Source organism: Trichechus manatus, unplaced genomic scaffold (genome assembly GCF_000243295.1).
Source record: "Trichechus manatus latirostris isolate Lorelei unplaced genomic scaffold, TriManLat1.0 scaffold00215, whole genome shotgun sequence".
NCBI classification, from domain to species: Eukaryota; Metazoa; Chordata; class Mammalia; order Sirenia; family Trichechidae; genus Trichechus; species Trichechus manatus.
The window spans coordinates 2,998,574-3,007,255 of NW_004444151.1; the positions used below are offsets into that span (position 1 = coordinate 2,998,574).

Here is an 8,682-nt window from a genome sequence, read left to right on the forward strand (position 1 = left end):
CACCATCTTGGCTCTATCTCCTGAAACGCTTTGTAAGTAACACTTGCCCGAGCAGGGCAGGGGCAGGGGCCAAGGGGTCGAGGGCCAGAGAGAGGCCTGCTTGCAGACATGGTTGAGAAGAAGCTGTCCGGACTGAAGAACTGTATCCTGAGTCGTTTCTGATCCTGAATTGTAACCTGTTATTACCCTAATAAACCTTATAATCATGAGTACTGTCTCTGAGTTTTGGGTGGCCATTGCAATGAATTATCAAACCCAGCAGAGAAGGAGAGAGTACCATGGAAGGGTGTCAGAACTGGTATAAATGTTGGACGGAGGACGCATGTCTGACCTCCACCTCACAGAAATCAGCCTTGGGCTGCTGATCTTGATTTTCCTCTCATCTAGTGAAGACAGAGGTCAGACACCCTCCTCACGCCATTCTTACCACACCTTAAAGGAGAAGGAAGTGCCTCACCAATCTTACAGCTGAGAAATGGCACAATCTTGTCCACTACCACAGAGCAGCTTCCAACCCATGTGACCCAGGCCCCCATAAATTCACACATTTGCACATTTTATTTTTCTTTATAAACTTAAAATTTCTTTACAAGCTACTCAAACCATACAATAGTAGGAGTGAGACCCTGACAGGCCCCCCCACAAACTTCTGTGCAGACAGGCAAACAAGCCTCAAGGGCCAAAACCCCAGGTTTAAGTAATTCCACAAGCATCCTGTAAGGACGTCTCTTTATGGGCAAGAAGCCACACGATTTTGAGGCCTCTGACATATCGAGTATTATTTCCCCACGAAGAGGTTTTGATTCAGACTTGGAAAAGCCAGGCAAAGTGTCACTCCTTCTCACTGCTCTCCTGTGGCCATTTAACTATTTCATATCCACAGGGCTTGGTTTGCACAATTTAACTGATAAATGCTGGTGTTAACTAAGAAAGGAAAACTGCCTCAAGAAAAGACCTAACCCCCAAAGAGAAAGCGCAGAAGCCTGCTGCCACCTTGTGGCGGCTTGATGCAAATGTGGGAGCAGCAAATCTAACAGGGCAGAGCTTTCAAGGAAAATAAAGTTCACTGTGAATATAAAAGCACACAGTATTAAGGTAATGTGTATGCTACAAAAATGGTTCAGTTTATTCAACTTTCTGGATATTTAGGTAAAAAACGCATATTAGTCTTAACCAGTGCTACTGCAAAGAAAGCTTTCTTGGCTAGTACGACTTGCCTCAAAGCTTCTCTCCACCAGCATAGAACAACCTAAAGCATGTTCTACACCAGAGTGCTCTGGAGAGAGAAAACTCAGCCAAAAAATACAGAAAGGATAAACAGAAACCAGCTGTGCCCCCAAAAAGAATCCTAGACGTCATATGTTATTTACAGAAAACAATGGTTAGGTTTGTTTTGAGATGAGAAGTGGGAAGTAAGACCCAGTAACTCGCAAGGAAGTCTTAGTTGTTCCCCACTTCTCTTTTGTTACCCCGTGGCAGGATTGGTACCCATTTCTAAAGGTTCCATCAAGTTCTGATCAGCTTTGTCACCAGTGTACCTTCTCTTCAGTTCAATTAACCATTGTTAACTCTGTTATTCAGGGAATGAAGGAAAAGACTAGGGTGAGGGAGGAGGGTAGGAAGCATGGGAGAAACGCTTGGCAAAACTTCTCAGATGAGAAAGATGATTCCCTCAGACACCATGACCTGGTTGTCATCCTGCATCTTGCTCAGGGCAGCCTGGATCTCCACTGGAGAGAAGGGCTCTTCTGTGTCCCGGTTGATGGATTCTGTAAGATGATTCATGCCCACCGATTGGGCATGAGCTTCCCGGAAAACCTCCAAGAGGGCTACCTTGAATGCCTTCAGCCTGCCCAAGACAGGAGAAACAGAAGGAGGCATCAACAACAAAAAAATGCTCAGATAAGATCTATGTTGGGAAAACTCAAGAGACTAACACAGTATAGGTGTCCCTCAATATTCACCCACACACACACACATTTCACACACATACACATTTTTGCCTGATGGCTGCCCACTCATGAATTTCACTCTTCATGCACACTGAGAAAAGATATTTTAAAATTAGAGGCCTTTTGAGAGCGTAGGAAATCGGCAATCTACTATAATGTTGGTAGAAATGTAAACTGTTAAGGTATCTTTGGGGCAATTTAACAACATCTACTTAAATTTTAAAAGCCCGTATTTTTTGACCCAGGTATTCCATTTCTAGGAATTCATCTTACACTTATACATGCATGTATGTACAGTGATAAATATACTGTTTTACCATAACCATAAATAGCAATTGTATGCCAACCTACATGTCCAGCATTAGAGAAATCATTAATTTGACACATCCACACTGTGGAAACTCTACAGTTATTAAAAACAGTGAGCGCTATATAAGCTGATTCATAAAGTGCCTGAAGATATGCATGGTTCACTGGTTGTCTCTGGGGGGTGGAATTGCAGTTGATTTTAATGTTTTTTGTTTGGTTGGTTTTTCTAAATACTTTTCAATGTTTTCTACATTTTTTATGGTAACCACATTGTGTGTGTGTGTTTAACACAAAAAGAAAAAAGTAAACCCTATCTATGGAGTTTCTTTGATAGCCAGTAAACATAAAATTTACAGACAAAAATGTTTTTTTGAAATCCTAATGGTGACAATTCTTCATCTCAAAACAAATGGCTGCAATTTAATGAGAAAAGAAAACAGACAAGCTACATATATACTTTATATATATATGTCCCACAAAAACATTCAAAGGAGGATTCTGTGTTCTGAGAAGAACCCAAGGTTATAGTAGGACACAAATTTTGTCCTTGTTCTAAGATCTTCTTCCTGACCCCAGAGGACATAATAATTCAAATCCCTACAGAGTGAGTATTATGGTAAAATGTAAACAACTGGAGATTCTGGATAAAGGGTATACAGGAGTTCTTCATACTATCCTCGCAACTTTCCTGTACATTGGAAATTATAATCAGAATTTAAAAATCTTTGGGCCTTCAGTTTTGAGCTCCACTGATAACCAGCTAGTCTCATATTTTCTCCCAGGGGTGGCACATGGAATTCGTGAAGGCATAGAAGCAGCTTCCCTACTCACCTGGATTCACTCAACTCCACCTTCTGGGATTCTTTAGTCTCCTGTGGTTCTGTCATCTTTGGAGTGTGTACTTTAGAGGATTCATGGTTGGAGATATTGGGAAGACATCAAGATGAAACCATTTTCACAAACACCAGCAGTTATCTTCCCCACCCCTCATCAAGCCTGCTAAGTACTCATGTTTCCTAGGGTTCTTATGGGGCCAGCCAGAACAATTAGGGTAAAGGGCAATCCTCACCGAATGACAAAGGAATTGAGGCAGGCAGGAGGCCTTAAACATGCATTGTCTGGGATGATTTTACCAGACCTGGCAAAAGAGCACAGGTCATCAATGAGAAAGCAAACAACTTTTTTTTTTACTGTGGGTTTCCCCTGAGGTTCTCTTGGGATAAACCTCTTAGACACAAGAACCCCAAGCAGGCAGCTAAATGGGAGCCCATAAGAAAAGACAGTAGACGGAGCAACTAAAAGAGGCCAGGAGATAAGGGAACAACCTCTTTGATCAGCAGGGGGATGCTCGCTCACCTTGAGGCATTTCCTCCTCTGTGTCACTGAAGTCATAGGGGTCATAGGAGTCCCCATCCTTGGCCTCTGAGTGTCGAGTCTTCTTCCTAAAATACCCACAGCAATTAAGAGAAAGGACTTGAGGACCCCCACCCTGTGCCTCTGATCACAAGGAAAACAAAATAGAGGCATCAACAATCAGAGTGAAACACTAGCCCCAGGCCTGTACAAATCACTACTTTTTCTGAAAGAGATCGAAAGTACTAGAACACAAAACAGGTCCTGCTTCCCAATGTTTCCTTTCCATATCACCCACTCTTATACATATGTCCAAAAACCTCAGTGAGAGGGTTACTGCTCCTGCTGTTTAGCATTTCTTCAGCAGAAAGGGGGTCAAAAGTATCACACTAAACACAATAGAGGGGCTCACTTGCTCACTCTCTCCTTTGCCCAAGTAATCTTCATCCTCAAACCCTGCAGTATAGGCCCCCCTGCCCTGAAGAAGCTGATGTCAACACATAGCACCTGATCTTATCACCACCCTGAGCCTTTTCATCTTACTTCTCTCTGTCCCACCTTACCTCTTCTTCTTCTGTTCATGGTCCTCCTGACTTTTCTCCTCTTCATCTTCTGTCTCTGACTCATCCTCATTTCGCTTCTTACGTTTCTTCTCCTTCTCCAGAACCTAGGACCAAGCCAAGTGTGTGTGGGCTAGAGGGGTCACGGTTGCTGGGGAACTGAATAAAGAACTCTAAATAAGAGTTCCTTCTGCACCATCAGCGGGAATGGGTCTAATGACCTACCAGCATCTCTTGTACTCAAGTCCCAGGACCAGGGGCATGGGGATAAGCTGTTACTCATCTTAAAAAAACACTGGGAGGTATATTCAGTGCCTTTCGTATAGTAGGTGCCAATAAAATGTTTAAAAGAAAAAAATAAAAAGAAAAATAATGTCCAGCCTATAATAGTTAAGTGGAAAACAATTCATTTCTTTATAAGTCAGGTATTTAACTGAAATTAAAGACAACCCCTACCCTAGCAAAGAGAAAAAGCCAGAAGAAGCCTATCAGACCCACAAATAGACCCCAAAGGGCTACAATTAACCAAATTGTGGAGGGCACGACAACGATGAAAAGAGAGTCAAGGCTTCAAGGTTTGGTCTCAAAATGACAGAGATGCAATATCACAAACAGAAACAGGGAAACGGGATGAGAGGCAAGTTTGAGGGTTCAATTTTAAACATGAATTTCTGAGGTGTCAATGGGACACCTGAAGAGACTGCCAAAGAGAAAGGTATAGAAGAGAACGAAGAAGAGCATCAAGGCAAATCCTTTGGAAATACCCACTTTTTTAGGAGGCAAAGGAAGTATGGGTAGACAAAAGACACAGTTGACTGAAGATGTAGCACATCAATTAAACCAGAATCTCCAGGGACCCTGGCATCAGTATTTTTAAGCTTTACAGCTGATTCTCACAAGCAGCTAGGGTTGAGAACCACTGCTATAATGCTTCAGAGGAAAGAGAAAGGGAGACTGAACACTGGCAGACTAATGCTGCTTTCTGTTGACACTCCAAATTCAAGTGTCACCACAGAAGCTGAGAAGCCCGTGCGATAACGATTTAGTTGGAAGAGCCTCTCATGCCCAGGCATCTGAATCCTCACCTTCTTGAAATAAGCATACTGGACCAACTCCACAGCTTCTTCTGCATCCTGCAGGTCCACGGTCTTGCTCATGCGGGCCTTGGCATGGGCCGTAGCCAGTCGAATCAGAGTTTCCAGTGTCCGGGCAGTAACTGGAGATGTCTGGGGAAGAAAGCAAGAGAGGACTACTTATCCAGGATTCTTCAGGCATGCCCACCATTCCTACTGTACAGAAAGAGAAATAAAAGCACTATCAGAAAAGCTCCACGAAGTCTAAGCGAAGAATTCAGAACTCTGTGTTCTCTGTAGATACCATATGACATTAGAAAGAGAAACAAAATGATCAGGGAAATACATTGGTGGGGGATTGAGTGAACAAGGAAGAAGATGACTAAACATTAGGCCTCTTACAGCAGGAAAGATAAAAGCTATAAAGGGATAAAAATAATGACTTATTGCAGCTGACAAAATCTTACCAGGAACTTTGTTTTTTTACTCATTGTGTCATTTAATCCTTTTAATGACTTGAATAAGAAGGTATTAATACCCTCATTTTATAGATGAGAAAAATGGAACTCAAAGAGCTTCAAGTAATTTGTCCAGGGTCACAGGACAGGAGGGTGTGAAAGAGGTAATTTGGGACAAACAAAAAAAGTTGGGTAAAGTCATTGAAATCCAGAGGAGGAACAGAATTCAGACATGCTTATCAAGTGGTTCTCGCGGGGGTGGGTGTACACCAAAATCAAGTGGGGTGCTTTTCTCTTTCAAATGCGCTTGTCAAAATGGCATCCCTGGCCTAATGAATCAGAATCCCTACGTTCAGAATCAGGTATGTGTGCTTTTGAAGTTTCAGGCAATCTTGACATGCCTTAAGCATCCCTGACATATCCAAACTTCTCATTTTATGGATAAGGAAACTGTGGCCTGGCAGGTAAAAGGGTGTGCCCAAAGTCCAAAAGCTAGCTGCAGAGCTGGGATCAGAATGTGGGGATAGTTCTTCCTGTCGTACCTCCCCATCTCTTGCTATATGATCCTCAGTGAGGTATCCTGGTCACTTTTACTTTCAAGTTTTCTAAATTACCATTTATACCCACATCAATGTTCAAAAACAAATATATTCACTTTTTTTTAATTCACCAGATTTTTTAATGATTTAGAAAGCTACCAGAAAGAAAACTGACTAATATAGCTTATGAAAAAAGATGCAAAAATCCTCAACAAAATACTAGCAAACCAAATCCAAAAGCATATTAAAAGGATTATACACCACGATCAAGTGGGATTTATGCCAGGAATTCAAGGTGGTTCAACATTAGAAAATCAATCAATGTAATATACCACATTAACAGAACAAAGGGAAAGAACCACATGATTATCTCAATTGACACAGAAAAGGCATTTGACAAAATTCAGTAATTTTTCGTGATAAAAACTCTCAACAAGCTAGGGATAGAAGGGAAATTTCTCAATATGATAAACGGCCTTTATGAAAGACCCACAGCTAACATTATACTCAATGAAGAAAGACTGAGAACTGTCCCCTTAAGATAATGAACAAGACAAGGATGCCCACTCTCACCACTGCTGTTCAATACTGTACTGGAAGTCCCAGCCACAGCAATTAGGCAAGAAAAATAAATAAAAGCTATCCAAATCAGGAAGAAGTAAAACTATCCCTTTTTGCAGATGGCATGCTCCTAAATATGGAAAGCTACCAGAGTTTAGAGGTCATATGCTCTAAGCTTCAATTACTGAAACACCTAAAAAGCTAACGAAATCCTAGTCTATATTAGCAAAACTACAGGATCCAAACAGACGGATTTACAAGGCCTGCTAAGACCACAACTAAAGTTGTGATATAACATGTTCAGTTCTAGGTATAGTGAGAGGGCCTTTGACACACTAGAATACGTTCACATCAGGGGAGGAACAAGTGAAAAGAAAGGGAGATAATTAATCTGAAGAAAACAAGTCACATACAATCCCGAGAAAACAAAATTAAGACTCACGAGCAGAAGTCATGAAGAAGCAGGTTTAAGCTCAAAAAGTAGAACACCTCAGTGTAGCAATATAATGAGCACGCTGTTACTGGGAATGCTAAGGAGATCCTAGCAGGGATTCCAGAACACAAAATTCCTGTCCCAGCTGTGAGGCTGGAGTAGATAACCTGGGATTATGTCTAAATTCAAGAGTCTATGTCAATGTCACTTAGTAAGGGTTTTGGACTTCAGCCTTTCTGTTGTGAAATCCTGTATGGACTACACTGTCCCAAGAGTTTCAGGAAGCTATATTCAGTTACTAGAAATAGCTTTGGATAACCATTATGGTTGCCAAACTTAATCATTCGTCAAAGTCAAGCTCAAATATCATACTCTCTGGTATGCCTCCCCTGACATTCATACCCCTTCTGGGTCCCCTGACATTTATACCCCTTCTGGGAAGTCTAACGGAAAAATTAATAGCTTCTTCAACTGTATTCCCATAGTCCTTCATACTCATTCCTTTTTTATAAAAAGTACCACACTGTGTGCGTGTGTGTGTGTGTGTGTACGTATCTTTCTATCTAACTTTCTGCCTTCCCCTCCCAGATCTGAGCTCTTTAACCCCACACACAAGAATAGAGACTGGTTCCCAGAACTCTATCATATGTTTGTTGAATGAATTGCAGCTTCTGGGGGTCAATGTCATTTGAGCTAATGAGATACATTATCTCTGAGGTTATTCTTTCACTTTCCTTTGTAAAAGGAGATGATTAAAATTACATAACCAGAAACCCATCAGACCAGAAAGAAAAGGTAAGGGTTGAAACATTCAGTTAAAATGCTTTCAAAAGTGGTTTGCATGAAATAAGTCAATCACAAAAGGACAAATATTGTATGAGACCACTACTGTAAAAACTCATGAAAAGGTTTACGCACAAAAAGAAACAATCTTTGATGGTGACAAGGGAGGGGAGGGTTGGGGATGGAAAAACACTAAATAGACAATAGATAAGTGGTAACTTTGATGAAGGCTAAGACAGTACACAATACTGGCGAAGCCAACACAATTTATACAAGGCAAGGTAATGGAAGCTCAATAGACACATCCAAACTCCCTGAGGGACCAAATTGCTAGGCTGAGGGCTGTGGGCCATGATCTCGGGGAACATCTAGCTCAACTGGTATAATATAGTTTATAAAGGAAATGTTCTATGTTCTACTTTGGTGAGTAGCATCTGGGGTCTTAAAAGCCTGTGAGTGGCCATCTAAGCTACTCCACTGGTCTCACCCCTTCAGGAGCAAGAAGAATGAAGAAAACTAAAGATACAAGGGAAAGATTAGTTCAAAGGACTAATGGACAACTACCAGGGTCTCCACCAGACTGAGTCCAGTACAACTAGATGGTGCCCAGCTACCACCACTGACTGCTCTGACAGGGATCACAATAGAGGGTCCCAGACAG

The 8,682-nt window shown here is 41.6% G+C and overlaps 1 protein-coding gene across 1 annotated transcript in view; it reads right to left on the reverse strand.

Moving 5' to 3' along the window:
* Positions 1-476: 476 nt before the first annotated feature.
* The window catches only part of MCM3 (minichromosome maintenance complex component 3), a 21,526-nt gene continuing 13,320 nt past the window's right edge, over positions 477-8,682 (reverse strand). Inside the window, exons 13-17 of the mRNA XM_012559169.2 lie at positions 5,260-5,400; positions 4,178-4,281; positions 3,618-3,703; positions 3,093-3,162; positions 477-1,849 (exon numbers count right to left, since the gene is read on the reverse strand). Of these exons, the coding sequence (XP_012414623.1) occupies positions 1,651-1,849; positions 3,093-3,162; positions 3,618-3,703; positions 4,178-4,281; positions 5,260-5,400 (600 nt within the window). The 3' untranslated portion in view covers positions 477-1,650. The remainder of the gene's footprint in view (positions 1,850-3,092; positions 3,163-3,617; positions 3,704-4,177; positions 4,282-5,259; positions 5,401-8,682) is intronic.